Source organism: Mytilus galloprovincialis, chromosome 3, assembly GCF_965363235.1.
Source record: "Mytilus galloprovincialis chromosome 3, xbMytGall1.hap1.1, whole genome shotgun sequence".
In the NCBI taxonomy this organism is placed as follows: Eukaryota; Metazoa; Mollusca; class Bivalvia; order Mytilida; family Mytilidae; genus Mytilus; species Mytilus galloprovincialis.
Genome location: NC_134840.1, coordinates 16,986,795 through 17,011,774, shown reverse-complemented (window position 1 = coordinate 17,011,774; position 24,980 = coordinate 16,986,795). Strand labels below are relative to the sequence as shown.

At 31.4% G+C, this 24,980-nt stretch overlaps 1 protein-coding gene across 2 annotated transcripts; it reads right to left on the bottom strand.

The window, feature by feature from the left end:
- Positions 1-6,280: 6,280 nt before the first annotated feature.
- On the bottom strand, positions 6,281-23,266 carry LOC143067282 (uncharacterized). Of its 2 annotated transcripts, XM_076240409.1 has the most exons (4): positions 23,114-23,266; positions 22,267-22,368; positions 8,722-8,832; positions 6,281-7,578 (listed from the first exon to the last, which is right to left on the bottom strand). In XM_076240409.1, exons 1-4 carry the CDS (start codon positions 23,192-23,194, stop codon positions 7,525-7,527), a joined length of 348 nt encoding a protein of 115 aa, XP_076096524.1. In that variant the 5' UTR covers positions 23,195-23,266; the 3' UTR covers positions 6,281-7,524. The 2 variants fall into 2 exon arrangements, 1 of the variants encoding a protein (XP_076096524.1); XR_012975910.1 differs by lacking the exons at positions 22,267-22,368; positions 23,114-23,266 and adding an exon at positions 11,000-11,124.
- Positions 23,267-24,980: the final 1,714 nt, after the last annotated feature.

Below are 24,980 nucleotides of genomic sequence, written 5' to 3'. Positions count from 1 at the left end.
CTTTAAATCACGAACTATAAATAAGGATACACAAAATGAAAACCTAAGCGAAATTGTGAATCCCGCATTGCACGAAAAAATGTGTTGTTTTTCAGTAAATAACACGTGTTCTTGGTTGATTGTAAACACGTAGTAGTCCATCATGCATTGTAACTCATTTAGTGGATTGGTCAAAAACCTAGGTAAAAATAAATTGCGTCACATGTAAATAAACAATTACATGTGCGAGAACATAAGTATGCTAATTTATGCATTTCCATATAAGGTAGTGGTCCCGACCTGTGTAAGACTTGTGTAAGTATTGGCACCGTAGATTTCGATGTTACCTTTTTGAATGATAGATGTATTACACAATCAATAAGGCACCAATGGCAGAAGATGATACTTTGTAAATATCAAAAAGTGATATTTAGGACGTATTTTTGTTTACATGTAAAGAGAAATAGATTAATATAAATCAACACATACAGACAACTTAAAAAATGAATCAACATAATCGACAAGCATCGGCAGTTGTCAAGTTTTACAACTTATTCATAAAAAAGGCATAGTTCAAATCATTCCTTAATCTATTATTAAAGAAAGTTGGCAACTTTGCTACTGACACCATAACTTTTTGATGGTTTTCACAGATATAACTATGCTTGTTGCGTAATTTGAAACTCATCCTAAATTTTAAGCAGAAAAAGTTTAATTAAGGAATGACTGTAATATTTTTTTCTGTCTATGAAGAAATAACATAAAAAATTTGGTGCACACTGAATAACGCGCGTAGCGGGTTATTTAACAGTGTGCACCACATTTTTATGTTATTTCGAATAGACAGAAAAAATATGATAGTCATTTCTTAGAAAATTTAATTCTAAATTCCATTTTAAACCGTAGAAAACCATAAAAAAACGTTGATGACGCCAGGGTCACATGACTAAATTATGTCTATGGGCTCATAACAAAATAACGTCAGCCAATCAGAAGTCGCGTTACATCCAAAATTAAATTATATACAAATATCCTTGATTGTTTACTTGCTGCACTATTCGTTTATTTGAATATCATTTCAAAATAAAATAAAATAGTACGTTTCTGATTTGATTTTCTAGAAACGTGATTCCTATTATAAGATTTATTGTTGAAAGGTATTGCTCATAAGTAAAATAATCAACAAATGGCATCAGTGACTCAATCTTCGTTGTTAAAATAAAACATGAAAAAATACTTGAAGTACATTCGCTATGACTCATATAAAATTAAAAAAAAAACCAACATTAACCTGGCAAGCGGATAAATACTGACAATTCTGTCAACTTTCAGCACGATTAAGCCTTCCCCGGTGGGATTTCTGCAATCAGTAAAAAAAAGTATAGCCGTTGTAAAAAGATTTGTCAAGTGTCACGAACACTTTTAATCAGACTTGAAACGGGCAAAAAAATAAAAATACTCTATTGCAGAGATAAATATATTTGCGAATTTAAAAACACGTTGATATGATATGATTTTAAAAATAAGAATGTTCTTTTCGACATTTAAAATGAATATTATTCTAAACGTTTTAAAACGGCCTTGATTATCGATACTTTGTTAATTGTTTTTTCTTCTTCTTGCTTGCATTTGTACGGACTTTTATTCTCACAATTTGTCCTCTCCCAGGTTATGTGGTAGTTAAGCCGTTCACAAAAATGTACCCGCCGTATTCCTCATATGCATATTGATTAAACGAGAAGACCTCATTTTGGGTGTCGCTTCTCTTCTTTCCACAATAAATTAATCAACACGCCTCTGTGTCCTATAGGTACAGTTCATAGTCGCATTTGTCATCCATTCATATGATTATTCAGATTGAGTTATTTTGGGAGAAAATCGAGAAAAAGGGCATCCGGATATTGTCCCGTCATTGGACAAAATTTTAAGTCAGATAATACTTCCGGTTTGCGTTTTTCTGTATACTTTGAACATACATATACTACGAATAAAGTGTATTTTCAGAATTCTATCTGCTATCATTTTCAAGTTTACTATCCACGGTGGTCACAGAGTTTATTAAATAGAGAGGGTCTGTATACTATATCAATGACCACCATGGATCGATTAGAAAACTTAGAATTGAAAGTAAATACACTTTATTTATATAGTGAATGTTCATAATATACAGATAAGCGCTAAAATTAGTCATGTGCACTTTTGATACCTTTTCTGAAATTCTCCAGTCATTAAATCTTTTACAAAATTCATTGATTACAAAAAAAGAAGATGTGGTATGATTGCCATGTTGACAACTCTCCACAAAAGATCAAAATGACACAGAAATTAACGACTATAGGTCATCGTACGGCTTTTAACAACGAGCAAAGACCATACCGCATACTCAGCTTTAAAAGGCACCGAAATAAAAATGTAAAACAATTCAAACGAGAAAACTAGCGGCCTTATTTATGTACAAACAATGAACGAAAAACAAATATGTAACGCATAAACAAACGACAACCACTGAAGTACAGGCTCCTTACTTAAATGTTCATAACATACTAAATGTATATTCATATTGAAATTGATAGAAAACCACACATCGGGAATTTTGGAAATAAAGGAGGAGGGATTAAAAAAAAATTCTCCTGTCCCCAATAACCTATGATTTATGATAATTTTGCTGAAATTCTCCAGTCATTCAATATTTCACAAAATTCTTCCAGCAACACTTTACATGACTTTTTCGCCAAAAAAGACTTCACAATTAATTTGTTAGTTATGACGTTACTGAGTGAAATTTGGCGGAATTTATGCAATGTTTGCAATATTTTTAAGAGATTACTAGAGTGATTACGGTAAAATTTTGTTACATCTTACAAGTTATTTTCATAACAATTTTGGTTTAAACAGGCGGATTGACAAATACACATTTTATAAAACGACTATCTAATTTAATAATGATAAAATACAATTAAAAAGGAATATTTTGGTATATAATGATACAGTTTTGTTTTACTAACTGAAGTACATATTCGCCATCCAAATGTTAATACACATCAAAGTAAGAAGTGACACCAGTATCGTGCGTAACGTCGTATACTTTAAACTACGTTCTGAATGCCCGCGAATTCGCGGGTGTGTTCTAGTGCATATTGAAAGCCAGTAACCCGTAATATAGTAGTTTTAGTATATATTCCCCCATTGGTGTTATCGTTTTAATAAATATCGTCACATGTTGTCTTTTATTATTTTATACTTTACGATACGGCATAGGTCTATTGTTCAAGACACTTATTAAATATTTCATCGTTTTTATTTGGGGAAAAAGACATTCTAAAACTAGATAGGGATATCTTCTTTAGAACATGCGTATTTTCCGATTCCTAGAATCTTTTGAGAATCATATTTTTCAATAGTGTATTGCTCATTAGAATCGGATGATTCTTCTGTAGGCAAACGAGTGTCTGGCGTATTAAATGATAAGCTTGGTATCTTATATGAGTCTGTTTTAATAAAGGTTTTTCATGTTTGAAATAATTCATGGAGGCTTTAGATTTGTTGGAAATTTACACATAGCATGGGCCGTGAAATTCGAATTTTATCCGAAGTGTTAATGTTGAAATTCAAATGATACCAATCAAAATAAACAAAGGGTTTTAATGTTAATATGCCTGTCTTAAATCAGAATATTGTTATTTTTATAGTCATGCAAAATAAGTTAAATTATTCTGAAAAAATAACCAAAGATACAACACTTGCAACATTTCTTTTGGCAGTCTGTAAATTCTAATTTTATCCAACATTTCCTCAATTTCAAGTAGCATTCAAAATTTTATATCACATGAATTGCTTATTTATTCTCGTCCTAAACATGAATGAAATATTTGAAGTCATCTCCATCACGAGTAGATTGATCGTAATAAAATAATTGTTTCACAAATAACGACGGATATGTTCCAATTTTCAGATTAACCACAATCACACCCACTTCTCCTGCAATGTGAACTACCGAATAAAACTTATCATCTGATTTGTATTGGCATGATCCTGATACGACGGCTGCCACATGTAGAGCAGGATCAGCTCACCCTTACGGAAAACCCGAGATCTAGCCCGGTTTCGATAAGGGTTCGTTTGGTTCAGTTTTTAGTTTTCTTTATTGTGTTATGTCAAAGAGAGGGACGAAAGATACCAAAGGGACAGTCAAACTCATAAATCGCAGACAAACAATAGTACACATGACACAACATGGAAAACTAAAGAATAAACAACACGAACCCCATCAAAAACTAGAGGTGATCTTAGGTGCTCTGGAAGGGTAAGCAGATCTCGCTCCACATGTGGCAACCGTCGTGTTGCTTATGTGATAACAAATCCGGTAAATAGTCTACTTCGGTAGGTCACATTTATGAAGGGATGGGGATTGTAGTTATTGGAAAGTTCACAATTGGAAAGCTGCAATCATCTGTCTTGTCGTGAAATTTTGTTTTCAACCGACCCTCATTGTCAATTTCTGGATGTAAGTCAAGATATGAGGACGACTTAACTGTATCTGTAGTATCCTTTATCTCTAGTTCGATGGGATAGATGCGTTCCACATAGTCACCAAATTTTGAATTATGTAGTGAAAGAACATCATCTATATAGCGGAAAGTAGAGTTAAAGGATATCGCTAAGTTCTTATCATTCTTCCTAAGGAGTTCCTGCATGAAGTCAGCCTCAGAAGAATAACGAAACAAGTAGAGGATCACAATTTGTTCCCATTGGGATGCCGACAGTCTGTTGAAAAACACGTCCTTCGAACGGAACAAATATGTTGTCAATCAAGAAATAAAGCATCTTGATAATATCAGTTTCAGAGAATTTTTTGTTTGAATCAGAGTGATCCTTTACAAAGTAGGATTTATCCCTCCCTCAGCCAAGATACTTGTATCTACGTTGGCCATTCTTTTTTATGAAGCAAAGCAATACCAACTCTTTCAATTTGTCTTTTAGTTTTGAATGTGGAATACTTGTGTAAAGAGTAGAAAAGTCAAATGTGTTAATACTGTTACAAGATGAAAGAGAGTTAGATTGTATGTACTCTAAAAGATCTTTGGAATTTTAAAGTATCCACATATGATTCACGCCACCTCTAGACTAGGCAGTTTCACAATAACTTTGAAGCCCGGCTTTGATTGCTGATAAAAAAGATGTTAATAATTTAGAAAGAGGTTTCGTGGAGCACTTGGAAGACCCAGCAATATACCGTTGTTTGTAAGGACACTTATGTAGTTTATGTATCTAATACAGTGATGGAAGATCCAGTTCTTCATGTTTGGTTGAAATTCCAAAAGAAACATAGAACAGACCTATGATTATCCAGGATTTCCTCTCTGGTAAGTGTCGTGAGGGTATATGTTGAGTTTCCAAGTGAATTGTCAATACGTAATTCGTTTATCAAGCATTTAATGTTATGAGTTTTTCAAACAAAAACGATGTTGATTGGGGCTTTATCTGCGGGGACAACAACATATTTGTTATGGAGGTAGGATAAGTGTTTTGCAAAAGAGGGACGAAAGATACCAAAGGACCAGTCAAACTCATAAATCTAAAACAAACTGACGACGCCATGACTAAAAATGAAAAAGACAAACAAACAACAGCACACATGACACAACATAGAAAACTAATGAATAAACAACACGAACCCCACGAAAAATCTAGGAGTGATCTCAGGTGCTCCGGAAGGGTAAGCAGATCCTGCTTCACATGTGGCACCCGTCGTTTTGCAACATTTAGGTCTTTAAAGATTGACGTAGCATTCAACATTATTAGTTTGTTTCCGAGTTATGAATTTAACCATACCGTTTGTACCTTCTGTCTCTCTTTTGGCTTTTTATATATATTGTATTACTAACAATTATTTAATCATCCAAAAAACTGCTCTAATGATTAATGAATAAAGTCAAATATTTGTTTCAGAATTAATAGTTCTCGCTAAATAAAGGTTTACCATGAAAGTAGATTCTTATCACTGTACTAGTATATATTTGTTTAGGGGCCAGCTGAAGGACGCCTCCGGGTGCGGGAATTTTTCGCTACATTGAAGACCTGTTGGTGACCTTCTGCTGTTGGTTTTTTTCTATGGTCGGGTTGTTGTCTCTTTGGCACATTCCCCATTCCCATTCTCAATTTTATCATAATAGCTAGAGATATGATCTGGAATAAGATATTTACGAAGCAAAGTCTTCCCGAAATAATGTAAAACTAGAAACAAACTAAAGAAAAAGAAACACATGAAAATACACAATCAAATATAAAACAGATACTGTACTTCAAATATGTAATTTGCATTTAGGGAAAACGGTAGTATTACATTTTCCCAGCATTAGGTTGGCTTTTTGTGTACCCAAGACAGGAGAAGGAAGTCAACTTAGGAGCACTGCGATTGGATGTAAGGGTACAATATATTTTTTATTTATCTATGAATAACTGCAGTGTGTAAATTTACAATAGAAATTTTAAAACCTATTAAAATATTTTCTAGAGAATTATTCGATAAGGCTTGCAAAATTTCATAAATTTGGTGCAAAATGACGGTGGGCATGGATAACATAAACAAGCTCCGTTGGAAATTGGTCATGATACTATTTGGCTTCAATTTTTAGAATACAGTAATAAAGTACTTACACCACACATAACTGTTTTATCCAGGTTTTTATTATAAAAACTGTTAAATTTAGAAAGTGTTAGTATTGTCGCCTATGGCAGAATAAATAGTACCGTTTTCCCTATACTCAAGATAGCAAGGGAAATCAAAAGCAATCTTAAGTCATATTATACTATTTTGAAGCATTTTATAAGAACATTTGATTTTTATCACAGATAATAGAAATTTATATCTGAGAACAGTACTGTGTTGAGAAAAGTGCTAAGTCATCATAATAAGTCAAATTGAGTGGTACTGATATAAAACTTTATTCTAGATTGTCAATATTAACTATATTGTATAAACTGCACCAAACTATTCTTCTTTTGTATTTGTTTTCACCTTTCGCAATGATTAATTCAATTGGAAAACCAAGAATTCAAGTCGCGACAAATATTTTTAACTGAAATATTTGCCTTTTTTGCTGTGTAATTCCCTAACTGTATCAATTGAGTATTTCCCTTGACAAAATCTATTAAACTTGGATATTGTCTGGTTAAGTTTGAACTGTTTATATAGTAAGGCAGTATTTGGTCATACTAGAGGCATTTTCACTATTAGAATTGTTCATCTAAGAAAAAAGAGGCCCACTTGAGGCTAAATTTAGACAGAATTTATACTCTCCTGTGTAAAGAATTGCTCTCATTGTTGGCAATTCATGCAGCAAATATTTCAATAGTGCCACACATAACTGTTTTATCCAGGTTTTTATTATAAAAACTCGTAAATTTAAAAAATGTTAGTATTGTCGCCTATGGCAGAATAAATAGTACCGTTTTCCCTTTAATGGTTTTATTCATTTTTATATTGATCTGTCTTGAAAACAAATATCCACTCATAGATTAACTACGTACTCCTCTACTGCACAGTCATTTTCCTTTTATGTGCGTCGCAAAAGGTCCGCGATTGACTCGAGAAAACACCTGAAATAATAATTATAACTGATTACTCTTAAACTAACACAACCGTTGATGTTATTAGTTTAATAACATCGGTATAATTTTAACAGGTTTACAAGTTTAGGTAAGAGTAGGAGTAATACACATGGTAATTTCCCATCGTTAAAACGAAAACAAAAAGATTCGTTGAACAAGATTTATCGAATGTGAGCATGAGACAGTCTTTACAAATAGCTCACAATAGTTTACTATAAATTGATAAACACATATTGAATTGAATAATAATCAAAATTTTATCAATGGTACGGCGAAAACGAGAAAAGCAATCGAGCAATCATGACCAATGATAATCTGTTTATCGATATTTTACCCATGACGACGTTGTCAATTTCATATCAATTTCATTAGCAACGCCACGTGCCTTCATAGTTTCTAGCGATAATTTTCCATCTCAAGCGAGTAGCATGATATGAAAAGTTATCACAAAAAAAGATCTAAGGAAAAATGTGGTATGCCGAAACGTACATGTATTATCACCTTCCCATGTATTTGCGAGATAACGATTCAAATTTAAAGTTTTCGGGAATATACAAATGTCTGAAAATTATGCGCATTAAAGACGAATTATGCATTAATTGAAATGAGAAAAAAAACAGTAATGAAATTAATAATAATAATAATAATAATAATAATAATAATAATAATAATAATAATAATAATAATAATAATAATAATAATAATAATAATAAAATTAATAATAATAATAATAATTATACTACTACTACTACTACTACTACTACTACTACTACTACTCCTACTAATAATAATGATAAAAATAATAATGATAATAATAATAATAATAAAAACAACAATAATAATAATAATAATAATAATAATAATAATAATAATAATAATAATAATAATAATAATAATAATAATAATAATAATAATAAAAAAAATAATAAACAATTAAAAATTATGAAAAAGATCTCGCTTAAGACAACCAATGACAACCCTCTGTCAGGGAAAAGACATTGACATGTGATAGGGTTATATTTACAAACAATTCTTGTATAAGACCGTTCAAATGAATTCTAAAATTGTAACAGAGTTAGTGAATGATTAATTTTAAATCACGAATTCATGGTTAAGAGGTGCATTGTTTACATGTGCATTTGTAGGCTGTGCTTGTATCATTTGATAGGCATCAATAACAGGATGCACCATATCTACATTGGTGTCAGGATTTCCACCGTCTGCCATAGATCCATATGAAGGCTGCAATAAAAATATAAATGAAACGATATACAACTATATATGATTAAAATCTAAGCAATTATTGAAAAAAAAAATATAAAAGTTTGTATTCTGTTTTACAAATATTTTTGGCATATCCCTTGTTATTATGAATCTTCTGTCATTGGGTCTACCACTTTTCTTGGAATTAGATTGTTGGTTCTGTTATATGGGATTTTTGAAAGACGACCATGGAAAACCTTTATTAAGCGAACATAATAATCTTTTGACACAGTATTTTGTTAGTGCATGTATCAAAAAAAGTTTTTCCGGGCACATGCAGATATATACTGAATAACCTCATCATAGATATCCGAATTAAATTCTGTATTTACGACAAACTCGCGTTTCGCCTACAAAAGACTCATCAGAGACGCTCGAATTAAAAACAATTAAAAAGGCAAAATCAAGTATGAAGTTGAAGAGCATTCAGGATAGCAATTCCTAAAGGTTTTGTCAAATACAGCTAAGGTAATCTATTCCTGAGGTAGAAAAGTCTTATTGTTTCAAAAGTTCAAAAGTTTTGAAACAGTTAATTTATAAATATGACCGTATCAATGATCATTCATGTCAGCACAAGTGCTGACTACTGGGCTGATGATACTTTCGGGGAATTAAAACTCCACCAGCAGTGACACCGACCCAGTGGTAAATAAACTCATCATAGATACCAGGATTATATTTTGTATTTACGCCATACGAGCGTTTAGTCTACAAAAGACTCACCAGTGACGTTCGAATCCAAAAAAGTTAAAAAGGCCACATCAAGTATGAAGTTAAGAGCATTGAGGACCAACATTCCTAAATATTTTGCCAAATACAGATAAGATAAGCTATTCATGAGGAAAAAAGCCTTAGTATTTCAAAAAGTCAAAAGTGTTGTAAACAGTCAATTTATAAATATGAACAAATCAATGATAATTCATGTCAGCACAAGTGCGGACTACTGGGCTGGTGATATCCTCGCGGAATTAAAACTCCACCAGCAGTGGCATCGACCCAGCGGTTGTAAATAATCTCATCATAGACACCAGGATTAAGAAAGTGCTAAAATTTCAGTAGTAATGACGATTATTTTCCATTATAACAAATGAAATATTTCGTCTGATTTAATTAATATGATGTTCGATAAACATACCTTTCTTTTTATTTGTTAAATTTGCACATTCCAGAATATATAAATTCATGTAATACTGTTTTATAAAATTGAGAATGGAAATGGGTGATATGTCAAAGAGACAACAACCCGATCAAAGAGCAGATAACAGCCGAAGGCCATCAATTGGTTTTTCAACGCAGCGTGAAAATCCCACACACAGAGTGTCCGTTTCTTGCAGAAGTTTAAAAGAAAAGAAAAAAAAAAAGAAACTGAACAGATGGGTAGATAATCCAATAAAAAGCATACTTTCAGGAAATTCCAAAAAGATAAAAAGAGCAAAAACTTAAAGAAAATGAACAGAGAATGTGTGCGATAACATAGAATATCAGGATTAGATGTATGAAATATCTTTTTTAATAAACGAATAGTGATGCAGATTTCGTATCGCAAGAATTTTACATATTTCTTGCAAAAAAACACCAAATTGTAGACACAAAACTTCTTTGAATACACAAGCACAACAAGTAAACACAATCGCTGTTAAACAAAAAAAAAAAAACAAAAAAAAAAACCAGAAACATATTGAAACGAAGGAACCATCAGTCAAACATAAATTGTTATGATTTTTAACATATGTCAATAAAGCTACAGAACAAACAAATCAGAGCTTCATTCATGAAAATGTGCTGGATTCTCCGTTTAAAAGTCGAAGAGAAAATAATCCAAACAATTGTATAAGGTTTTGGGTATTCTGTTTAGTTTCGATGTTACATAACGAGATACAAATGTTTTTAAGACATTAACACTGAATAAAACCTGTGAAACAAATCATTATTTTTTTTTTATTTTAATGTTTTTGTCACATTGAAGTCTCCCATAACGTAACGTTTCGCAGTGAAAATAGTAAAGATTTTTTACAATTTCTATGTAAGGAAAATAAAAAATAAAATTAATTGTTGGCGCATGCATGGAAAATATATTGCTCCTAATACCTTTTACTATTATTCTTCTAAATTAAAAGAGAATGTATGTTTTATCAATATAACTTACGTAATAAGGATATCCTTCACAAAACGCAATTACAAAAAGAAATGTTACGATTGATAAACCACATTTAGTCGTCATGATTGTGTGCAACTTTAGAAAGAACTGGTAATCCTATTTTTTGATATTCAATATTATAACCTAATCAACAAAACACAATTAACGAATGACAAAAAAATAATTAGTAAAAAAAATCAGAAAGTGCCATTTACGGCAAATGTTAATATGTCTGCTAACAGCTGTTCCGTATCATTTGTGATATTTTGGAAATTCATATCACACAAATGAAAATTTATGACAGATACATGATTTATCTAAAATAGAAGATGTGACATGATTGCCAATGAGACGACTCTTCACGAGAGACTAAATGAGACAGAAATTAACAACTATAGGTCACCGCAAAGCCTTCAAAAATGCGCAAACACCAACCACACTGTCAGCTACTAAAGGTCCCGAAATGACAAATGTAAAACAATGCAAACGAGAACTAACGGCCTAATGTATGTACAAAAAAAATAATAAATAAAAACAATTACGTAACACAGCAACAAACAGTCACCTCTGAATTAAAGACTCTTGAATTGGGACAAGCACATAAATACCGAATGTTGCGGTGTTAAACATGTAAGCGGGATCCCGACCCTCAACTTATCTGGTACCGTGGTGTAAAAGAGGGGCGAAAGATACAAGAGGGACAGTCAAACTCATTGATTGAAAATAATCTGACAACGCCATGGCTAAAAAACCAAAAGACAATCAGTCAAAAATAGTACAGAATACACATAGAAAACTAAAGACTAAGCAACACGAACCACACCAACAACTGGAGGTGCACAGGAAGTATAACAGTACAACATAAGAATGAACTATATTTAATTCAGTTGAAAAAGGCTTAACTCATCAGATGGGTACACATAGATATACATCTAGGAAAACACAGAATGAACATGGCCAGGTATTTGTGCATCCCAACCACAAAAAGACACTAAGTGCAGATCTTAGGGTACTTGCAGTTACTGGCAGTTGGTTCGAAGCCAAAATTAACTACTAAAAAACCATGCATTTTTGACATTTTCAATCATTACACATCCAACATCCAATGGCTTTAGTTTAAAGAAGTCATAAACAGTTAGTGAAAACCATGACCTTGTGCAATGCCAAGATACAGATATCGACTGATTGTAGATCCGTGAATGTGTAAATGTATATTTGTTTTTACATTGTATCATAGATCAAAATTATTTGTTCAGTCTATGCTGTGTTGATAAGTCGTTTGATTGAGTAAAGCCTATTTAATTGACATTTTATAGTGTGTCTTTTTATGTTGTATATTGTGTCTTACTATGTTGTGATGTTAAACTATTGTTTCATATATTTTATTGTTTCAGATAAGGGCAAAGGTTGGTACCTATTAAAACGTTTAAATCTGCTGCATTTGTTTGCACCTGTCCTAAGTCAGGAATCTGATGTTCAGTAGTTTTTGTTGATGTGGTTCATCACTGTTTCTCGTTTCTCGTTTTTCATATAGATTAGACCGTTAGTTTTCCCGTCTGAATGGTTTTATACTAATAATTTTTGGAGCCCTTTATAGCTTGCTGTTTGGTGTGAGCCAAGGCTATGTGTTGACGACCGTACTTTGAACTATAATGGTTTACTTTTACAAATTGTGACTTGGATGGCGAGTTGTGTCATTGGCATTCATAAAACATCTTCTAACATCGATATAACAACAATATTTAGTTTGCTTTTAATTTACTGATAACAAAATATTAATACCAATACTTTTTCTATATGGACAAACGACAGTCTTCAACATTTTGTCTATAGGGACAAACGACAGTGATCAAGGCTTTGTCTCTGGGGACAACAATCTATGTCATAAGGTTGGACAAGCAGCAGCAAATCAAAATAATATTTATGACTAGCGATCAAGTTTTGCTATGGTGACTGCGTGCTATGTTTAAGCAGAGACATATAATACACATATTTTATCACATGTCTTTTGTTTAGAGTATTGTAATGGCATGCCCTAATGGACTCGGTGATACACAATTGGATTACATAGAGATCATTGATTGACATATGAAACTAATTTAATGTCCTGATTTCTGAAAAAAACCGCTTATTTACGTGAATCGTTAGATAATTGATCAAAGAAATTTATATTCTTTGAAACAAAACAACTAACAAAGTGTTGTAAAACCCTTTAAATACTCTGTGAGATATGATAACAATTTCTGGAACCATAACAAGTCCTTATATAATCTAGGTGTTAATTTGGAAAATATGTTGAAAGAATGTACGGATAACTTGTTTCGAAATTGTGTCTTCACACTTACAACGACGCTGTCAAAGACGCACCCATAAGTGATCAACAGGAGTACTAAACTAACAGGTTCAATCAATATCGCAATATAATTCGTCCCCTTGAGGCACAACAATAGTAGGTTGTTTCAGGAGAAATGCTTATAAATACTTGTTGAAAAAGCAACAGTTATAAAATGAGGGAAATAAAAATTAAGATATTTTAACTTCAACTTTGTACTTGTGTGGCTTTATAACTATTTTGATATGAGCGTCACTGATGAGTCTTATATAGACGAAACGCGCGTCTGGCGTACTAAATTATAATCCTGGTACTTTTGATAACTATGAGTTACAAATACATAGCGCACTTTTTGTAACTAATCATTACAATAAAATCGTACTAGCACAGAATCAAGTAAGCTTTTTTGTCGCTCTGTTCTACCATCAACACTTTTCGCCAAATAAAACTCTTGATAAAGTATGACATAACATTTAGTTTTGTTTATATGATCTTAACCTCACTCGCCACAACAAATGTTCAAAATATTGATAGAACATGCTATTCATTTTTTTTTACATAAATAAGGCCGTTTGTTTTCTCGTTTGAATTGTTTTACATTGTCTTATCGGGGCATTTTATAGATGACTATGCGGTATGGGCTTTGCTCATTGTTGAAGGCCGTACGGTGACCTATAGTTGTTAATGTCTGTGTCATTTTGGTTTCTTGTGGATATTTGTCTCATTTGCAATCATACCACATCTTCTTTTTTACACACTATTTTAAAAGTACCCTTTTTATCATAAAAAAAGAAGACTCCAAGGATTCAGACTGAACTTAAAAATAGATATGCTAAGCCTACAAATGATACAATGCATTTACTCGAATGACATGTCAGCACAGTAGTACCTGATTTAGATATCCAAATTACAATCAGGTACTTCTGTGCAAACTGACGGAATTACACGCTATCAGCCAACGGAACAATTGGAAACAATTGCTAGATTCCCGACCTGATAAGGTTAGTTTTCAATAATGTTTTTGGGATAAAACGTGTTTCATAGGTCGGTCAAATTACCACTTGAATGACAGTTATTTATATTGAAAAAAATGTTTGAGTAACACAAACAAAACAACATACATATACGTTAATGTGACAATAATTGGAACCCAGATGCCAAAACTGTGTAAACATACAACACAACTGACTTTAAATTATTCAAACAAGCATACTTTTTTTCTTTGATAGTTTATTGATAAAGATGCTGAGAAAAAGTGTTTGTCATTGATAGTTCATAAAATACAATGCTAAAAAAATAGAAACAACGCTAAACAAACTGTTTTGTATCCCAGTTGCTCACCATGACCCAACTTCACTAGAAACAGAGTCAAAAGGACAATGGCGCAATGCAAAACTACCGAGTCACGACAAAAGTAATACAACCAAAAGGAAAACACTACCACGAAAATAAATAACGGACAAACAAAAGCGAAAAGTGTGGATAGTTAATGGAAGTAACTTATCAATATTCAATGTACCTGTTCACATTTGGTTCCCTTTCCTCTGCATTCAACAACAGATGTTGTCAGTGGGAATCCCCACCCTACTGATCACTTGTTCTTCAAGTCAAGAATATGACATTTGTTATCTATTCGTTTGATGTGTTTGAGTTTTTGATTTTTCCATTTGCTTTGGGACTTTAGAATATTCTTCGGAGTCCGTTATTTTTATATATTTTCTTTTTCGATGTAGCTTGTTTTAATTTTCGGGCTCATTCAAACAAAATATGTAGACATATATCACAAAGCAATACATTTTGTAGCAAATGGTTCCATTTTTCTGACGAAAAATAAATTGTGGACTATTTAGTTAAGATTGGGTTTTAATTTTTCATGTGTTTGGTGGTGTAAAGGCTGGAAAATTGAAGATTTTGATGGAACTAATTTAAAATAACCTTAATTTAAAGTTTTCCATAATTTCTCACGAAACCACATATGATAAATGCCACGACGGGAGCAAGCAATGTCACACAGTATTGCTTAAATCCTGCTGTCACTGCGGACAATATTTTGTTAAATAAAAAAAAATCATTTGTAGAAAATGCAGCTTACCCGGCAATGTACCGTTGTTTGTACGGAGCTTTCTATAGACTAGATATTCCATACAAACAAGCTATGTCCTCAGATTTGTTTTCAATGAAATATTCAATACGGCCATGAATGACTTGTTTTTTACCAGATGTCATCTTTATCAAAGGATACGCGTTTGTACGTAGGAATACCAGATTGTTAATTTAATTCTTACATCAGATTCCTGACTTTGGACTGGTGCAAACAAATTCAGCGGGTTTAAACGTTTTCATGGTTATAAACCTTCACTCTTATTTAAAACAAAAGTGAAACATCACAACAAAGAAAGACATGGTGTCTTTTTACTGAATTTGACATTGTGGAGGATTGTTGATTCTCATGGTGGAGTATACATGCATCGTAAAGGCTGTTACTTTGTCGACGCAACCGATCTTACTCTATTCGATGTTCAAAGGATTCCCTCAGTTTGTTATTTGCCGTATATATAACAATTGCGGAATGAGTATTGTTTGAGAACTTAATTAAAAAGTACACAGGAAGTTGATTTGATTTGATTGTTCGATTGTGTGCATGAGTAATCGACTATTATGTGTGTATTTCATTGTTTTGTTGTCTAAATAATTGATTTATGTTTGTTTCGTAAATAATATTGTTTTGATTTGATGAACAAAACCTCAGGTCGCTTTTGATATTTCTTATTAAATTATGTACCTATTGGAAACTTATAGGGAAAACGGTACTATTACATTTTCCCAGCATTAGGTTGGCCTTTTGTGTACCCAAGACAGGTGGAGGAAGTCAACTTAGGAGGGTTGTGATTGGATGTAAGGGTACAATATATATATTTTTTTATTTATCTATGAATAACTGCAGTGTGTAAATTTACAATATCAATTTTAAAACCTATTGAAATATTTTCTAGAGAATTATTCTAAAAGGCTTCCAAAATTTAATGAATTTGGTGTAAAATGACGGTGGGCATGGATAACATAATGAAGCTCCGTTGGAAATTGGTCATGATACTATTTGGCTTCAATTTTTAAAATAGAGTAATAAAGTACTAACACCACACATAACTGTTTTATCCAGGTTTTTATCATAAGATCTGGTAAATTTAGAAAATGTTAGTATTGTCGCCTATGGCAGAATAAATAGTACCGTTTTCCGTATAAGTACCAACTCTGATTGAAATATAATTTGTATATTTAGCATTAAATGGTAAGGTTTAACTATAAATAATTGGAAAAAATATAAAAAAAAATGCACATATAATTTTTGTCGCTTTTATTAACTCGTATCGTCTCTTTAATTCGTGGAGTTTAGTTAATTCAAGTCTTCACTGACGTATTTCAAACACTCGTCATAATCATCGTCGATTTCTCTTTATTATCAACCAGATCTACCATTTGAATTAACCCAGAATATTCCACGATTTCTTCTTTTAAAGAAATACTGAAAATGAATTATAAAAAATTAATTGGCAAAAAATTCTTTAAGTTTATACATAATTTTTTAATGCGATTTATATTATATGTTTTATCGTATCTTGCAAAGGAAATTTAAGGGAATTTATACTTAACTATTTCACTACTTTAGCCTGTAGGGAAAACGGTAGTATTACATTTTCCCAGCATTATGTTGGCCTTTTGTGTACCCAAGGCAGGTGAAGGAAGTCATTTTAGGAGCGCTGTGATTGGATGTAAGGGTACAATATATTTTTTTAATTATCTATGAATAACTGCATTGTGTAAATTTACAATATAAATTTTAAAACCTATTGAAATATTTTCTAGAGAATTATTCGAAAAGGCTTCTAAAATTTCCAAAAATTGGTGTACAATGACGGTGGGCATGGAAAACATAAACAAGCTCCGTTGGAAATTGGTCATGATACTATTTGGCTTTGATTTTTAAAATAGAATAATAAAGTATTAACACCACATATAACTGTTTTACCCAGGTTTTTATCATAAGATCTGGTAAATTTAGAAAATGTTAGTATTGTCGCCTATGGCAGAATAAATAGTACCGTTTTCCGTATAAGTACCAACTCTGATTGAAATATAATTTGTATATTTAGCATTAAATGGTAAGGTTTAACTATAAATAATTGGAAAAAATATATAAAAAAATGCACATATAATTTTTGTCGCTTTTATTAACTCGTATCGTCTCTTTAATTCGTGGAGTTTAGTTAATTCAAGTCTTCACTGACGTATTTCAAACACTCGTCATAATCATCGTCGATTTCTCTTTATTATCAACCAGATCTACCATTTGAATTAACCCAGAATATTCCACGATTTCTTCTTTTAAAGAAATACTGAAAATGAATTATAAAAAATTAATTGGCAAAAAATTCTTTAAGTTTATACATAATTTTTTAATGCGATTTATATTATATGTTTTATCGTATCTTGCAAAGGAAATTTAAGGGAATTTATACTTAACTATTTCACTACTTTAGCCTGTAGGGAAAACGGTAGTATTACATTTTCCCAGCATTATGTTGGCCTTTTGTGTACCCAAGGCAGGTGAAGGAAGTCATTTTAGGAGCGCTGTGATTGGATGTAAGGGTACAATATATTTTTTTAATTATCTATGAATAACTGCATTGTGTAAATTTACAATATAAATTTTAAAACCTATTGAAATATTTTCTAGAGAATTATTCGAAAAGGCTTCTAAAATTTCCAAAAATTGGTGTACAATGACGGTGGGCATGGAAAACATAAACAAGCTCCGTTGGAAATTGGTCATGATACTATTTGGCTTTGATTTTTAAAATAGAATAATAAAGTATTAACACCACACATAACTGTTTTACCCAGGTTTTTATTATAACAAGTGGTAAATTTAAGAATTGTTAGTATTGTCGCCTATGGTAGAATAAATAGTACCGTTTTCCCTGTAAATTAATTCTGAAATAAATTTATAGCAGTTTGTGTGTTTAATCTTTTGACAGATTATGTTGAAGTTTGAACTTTTATATGAAAAAAAGATATAACGAGGTGTTTGTTTACAAAAACGAATACATTATGAAAAAAGTAATTTCAAAACAACAATTCATCAAAGATTTCGAAAACGTATAACCTGTTCATAAGTAAATGTTGCTAAAGTCGGTTAATGAAAAGTTGCCGTTTGGTTGAACTTAGATAGGTCTGATATATTTTTTGACACCTTTTAAAAAATAAATGTTCCCGTTTGCAGATAATTATACTTTTTCATCTTTTGGGGTTTGAAGATGCATTTCTATAAATATAGACAATACAATTTCCCATTGGAACTCACTTTGCAGCTAAAACTGTGACACTTTTGCTATGAAGTTTCGTGAAAAATTATATTTTAGAATGAAAAGTTGATATGCACTACTATATTTTCAAAGGTCAAAACATAGCGCTATGCGACATATTTTCAACATTTATATGCCCTGAATATGTTAGAGTTTAAACTTATACTAAAATCATTTACTACACCTACCTTTACTTTTTTATTCCTTTTATCACCGCTATATTATGTTTTTATACTGGTAACAGTTCATAGTTATGTCGCTATGAGATGAAACATATAGATCATATCTGGGAACCACTATGTCAAGTAACCAAATTATGTATGAATATGCTATATTTCCCCCAAAAAGGCGGTTTGAAAAAAAAGCTGTATTTACAAAGTGCAACCCTTAGCGACCTCGATGAAGGCATATCCAGAAAAGCGCTTCTAATGAATGAAAGTATTTGGCGTTATTATAATTATCTTCATCAAACTTAAATCCAGGACCCTCATTTTTAATTTTAAACAGTATTAATCTTATATCGTAAACCCCTAATTGCAGATCATATCCTTATATGATTTGACTTTTATTTCTTGGGAAACCTTCAGTAAGCGAAGATTAATAATTCTGAAACAAAAAATTGACTGTATTCATTTTCATGATGAATTTACATTCTTTGATGATTTAATAACTGTTGATAAAACAGTTTGTATTACAAGCATAAAGTGGGCGGAAACGAACTGATAATGCCATAATAAAAGGTAAAGACAAACAACAAAACACAACACAGAAAACCTAAACACGAACCACATAAAGAACCGGTGATGATCTCCTGACGGATAGTAATACTGTGACCCAAGTGTCTTCGGAAGAACATTTCTTATTTTTTTAATTTTTATAGCCATTGAACTAGCTTTCAATATCTACAAGAATGTTTCTATCGGTATTGTGTGTCCTTTGTTCTCGTGTTTAAAACACGAGAACAATATCATTCAATAAGTAATCACATTACAATCGGTAATAGACGACAAACATAAAGAAGCATTTACACTATTTTTAGACAACTAATGATTTGCAAACACATGTCGCTAATGAGACACAGACAAATAAAGGAGGGCTTAAGTTCAAATTCCAAAGAGAGGTATTAATTTGATTTTCCTTTACCTTGCTTTTTATCAATTATTTTTATTCGAGCGTCCCTAATGAGTCTTTTGTATACAAAATGCGCGTCTGGTGCAAATGTCAAATTACAATTCTGGTATCTATGATGAGTTTATTTAAATACTTCAATTTGTATGAGAATTAATTGATTCATGTTTTGCATTTATTTATTTACTAACGTTTTGCTAGTTGTGTTTATATAATATTAAATGTTTTGTTACCTTCCAGAAAACGCGTGATTTGAATTGAAACAAATATAGATACTATAGAAAAGGTTGTTCTAACATTTGAACATCTTATAAAAGGTATACATTTTCTTCATGCCCTTTTTTTTTGGTTGTTGATTAATTTGCAAAGTCACTTTTGAATGCAAACTTATTCCAGCAGAACAATATTTTTGAATTCTGTGATATCACCAAAAATCACCTATGGTTATCTCTCTTTATACTTTGGGAAAGGCTTTATATACAGTTTGTAATACAAGGAATATTGAGAAATTATCGTCCATGCAATTTTATTTTCTTTAAAGAACAAAGTTCCTACAACTATTATCAGATGCTTTTATAAAATGATTTACATTGTAAATACAAAAATACAGGAATAATAAACACGTTTTACAACCACGAGATTGTAACGTGGAAATATTCTGACGTCAGACACACGAATCAATGAGTGTGTTTTTAATTTGAAAGATGCTTTGTATTCAGTTTATAATAAATTGGTTCTTTTAAAATTGTAACACGATGATGACTGCTGTACCCATATTTTGACTATTTTATTTATAATGTCTGTTAAGTTAAGCATCATTGTAAATATAACGGAATTTGACGAGACTGTTGTTCAAAATGAGAGGTTTAACGGTATAAAACCAGGTTTAATCCACCATTTTCTACATTTGAAAATGCCTGTACCAAGTCAGGAATATGACAGTACTTGTTGATTTGTTTTTGATGTGTTTTGTCGTTTGAGTTTGCCATGTGATTAGGGACTTTCCAATTGGATTTTCCTCTGAGTGAAGTATTTTTGTGATTTTTCTTTTTAATAGTTGATAACTGGGTAGAAATTATGAAGTTTTATTTGAGCTAAGCATTCGAACTGTTTGCAGATACATTTGTGAACTTAAAAAAAAAGAAAAACAAACAGGAGAAGCTATATTTATGTATGCACCATTATATTGTAATACAAAAATTGTTATCGAAATTCTAATAAAATATCTTTTAATGGACCAACTGATGCACTCTTTAATGGTCATTTCAGGGATCTCCATGAATGAAATATGAACGATGGAGGAACTTTCATCATCACAAACCGTGTATACGCCGTACAGTTTAGCGTGATCGAAAGTCTTTCATCCCTCCATATAATGAATGGTGAACATGCTAATTCATTGCTTATTCAAATTATATTAATTTGAATTTTCATTATAGAAGTATCAATATTTTCATTAATTGCCGTTTGTAACTATTCGAATGCCAAGCCTTCATGGTCTTCATTAGTCGAGAATGACCAAAAGCTGAATGAAAGTCCCCATGCAGTTTTCTAGCTATTTTTGGTAATTGTTATGAGGGTAAAAAATCATGTGAAGCTTTAATATTTTTCACGGACACTGTCAAATTCAGAAGTCATGAACCCTTTACCGGCTGATTTGCAACAACAACACAACGATTCGTACAGGTTATGAAAAAAATTGGAGAGATTTTTGTAAAGCAAACGATGACAAATGAAAAGGTTTTTAATTGATGCTATGCAACATGCATCTTTCGAGTCTGAATGTAAACCGGAGACGCGGATGTTTCAATTTGATTGTAAACTACGAAATGAATTTGGAATTCCGATACGCTATTTCTTCACAGTAAAAATTTAAGTTTTTACTTTTTAACTTTTAAAGTCATTCTATTTTATCATTGCAGCAATACTAGAGTTATGTGCGATGAAATAATATTAATGTTTTACGTCTAATTGGGCAATTCTTAAAAAAGAGGGGTGCTGATTGCGTAAGTCAAAATAAAAGCACGTGTTCGACTTGTTAACGTAAACTGTTTTCTTTGTAACTGGATTATTAATTCGATTATTTAATCTAAATTATCATTAGCATTTGCTGAAACTTAGTTGAATAATTCGATAAATTGATCTACCTGTACCTATAAGCTCAGGTACAAGTTATTAGACATCTTAATTCGAATATCCCTAAGGCGTTAGAACTGTTGGACTATAATTTAAAAAAAGCCTAAGGGTTATGTAATTACATGCATTTGATTATAATTGCTAATCAAATGGCGTCGGGCTATAAAAACGATAACAATTTGAACGATGGTGGAGGCCAATTTAACGATGGCGCGGGTCATTTGACGATGGCGCAAGACATTTTAACGATGGCGTTAAATGCCTTGCATTTATATGTATGTGTGCATGTCTAAATTGAAATCAAATAGCAAATTCACCTGTTTATCATTAGGAATAATTTCTGCTTTCTGGTCACCTTTTGCATATCCTGGCTGTTGTTGTGTATCTGTCTGATCGTCAAGCAAATAATCGTACATAGCCTAAAATACAAAAGCCTATTATCAAGTTAGGACTTTCATGTTGATGTCATGTTATTCTAACATATATAATCACGTCTAAACAAGTGACATCTCTTCGACAGATCCATACATTTAACCACCAGTGAAGGCGAAACACGACTGAAAACACATATTATATTCATTATTACTCTAAACACTAACCCAACAATGTTAAATCTGCAAATTTGCGGAAATAAATGTTTGTTCTCCCCTCGCCGGCATTCGAACTGATGCTTTTAGGATATCGAGACAACATTGCCTGCACTGTGCCTGGAGCATTCTACACCACTCGGCCACCTTGACTGAAATAATAGTTCAGCTTTCGGTGGCAAAGTGTTACCTTTTCTCGTCATTGGAATCTAGAGTTGTCACACAGTACATATGGTTTATAAGGCATGCCGATGGAACTCATAATTAAATATGCATTTAAAAATAATTAAATATCAAAGCATATTTATTAATTTTAAGTTCTAGCATGAGATACACTAGAATGAAAACGATAATATATATCACCTAACATTGTTTTATGTTTAATATGCTAACAAATTTGTGAATTACCTTCTATTCCAATATATTTGTTTTAACTACTGCTGATGAGTCTTATTGTAACAAAACGCTCAGCTCGCGTACTTTTGATATGAATCTCGTCTCTTTGGTGAATTAATACAGTGGATATAATATTGTGTAAATAAAGGTTAATCATAGTACATATTAGATATCGACTTACTTCATTCAAATTTCCCTTGCAGAAAGTAACGGATAATCCAACAAATACAAACACTACTAACTTTTTTATAAACGCAACCATTTCGTTTCTTTTCAAATCTGTACACTTTTTGATTTAAATAGACAATTCTTATTATTTATAAGTAACGTGCTACTAAACATGAAATATGAATAGGAAAAATTAATGAAATTATTTGGTATTTGGTTTATATCACACCTGAGACTTTAAAATGTCGTAACATTAACTGTTTTTGTTTTTGCTAATTGTTCCGATATCCATCCCTTGAAATATGGCATGTGACAATAGGTTTATATGAGATGCATATAACATATATTAATGCTCAAATGTTGTAATGATAGTATACTTAAATGACAATTTAATTAATAATAAATTACATGGAACAATCAGCTGAAGTTAAAGAGTTTGTAAGACAGAAACAGCTGAAATGTAATGACAGATATATATATATATTTAAACTTTGATCTCTGAAAATAAAAATAAAAATTGAAACTGGCAGATGGCAAAACCTTAAAAAGATTAAACATGAATTGTATCTTGTGCAATTTAGATTTTGTTGATCTATTGTTAATTAATATCACGACACTTTTAATTGTACATCTTTTGATGAATTTAGATAACAATGGATTACATTTCATTGTAGGAAACTTTGAAGGTTTAAGATTTAAAGAATTCCAGAAAATTTTTTCACTAATTAACAATATACGTAATTGTATTGAAATAAGTACAATCATCTGTATACTTTTGTAATTTGGTTTGTAAGGATAAAGATATATATATATATATATATATATATAATGGTTAGCAACATGAATTGTCTCAATCTTATTAGATATAATCATGATTATCTTAAACAATTGTTAATAAATGTTGAATGGAGATAAGTATCTCTAGATCTGAACAATTTTGATTATGGAAGAAAAATTTGAGAAACACCTTCTGTTAAAAAAATATATTTATTACTCCGATTGTATTCGAATGAAGTAATTAAGGAAATACAAATCGACAATTACACTCTATTCATTTAAAATACACTTTCCTTTTTAAAATTAGATACCCTTAATAAATCCTGCTCACAGTTCAGCATATATAAATGCGTTCTTGCATCAACTAATACAGAATTAAAATTAACGCTTGACAATAAACAGCTCAGGTGATTTTTGTACATGTTGTATATATACAATTACAAACGCATCTGGCATCTAAACACGACAATGATTATCTCCTTTTGACAAATAGAAAACATAAATAGACAATGCTGATTATTTGTTTGTTTACTTAAATAGCTTCTATCAAAAACAATACTTCTACAATCATGCCTTGTTTTGAATTCAACTTCTTTTGCGTACTTTTTTCTAAATAGAAATGTAGTCGTTTATTAAATTTCTTAATTTCTTAGCATTTATACAACTGCAAGCATATACATTTGGCTATTTCGATACGAAAGTTAAAGTCAATCTCTATATTTATTTTTATCTCAACTCAAGTTTCGTAATTTAGCTAGAGTTATTTACCTTTGCATATGGTTACGCAAAATAACTGAATATCGATAAAGGCAATGGAAGTATAGGTGGCACGGTAGTAATTTCTGGTCCAAAAAGGTATAATGGTTTTTTTAGAATTTTTAGAACACCGCCACAAATTCTACAAACACAGTTAGTTAACGTTCTTTCATTATACTATTCAGTAATTAATTTGAATATGTATCATGACCGTTTACCTGTTTTGCTATCTGTTAAAAATCTAAAAACACTAGTGCTTTTAGGTCTTTTATAATGCAGTAAATAAAAAAATGAAAAATATGACAAAAAATCATTTCCACCTGTATGTTTCATTATTTCATATTTTT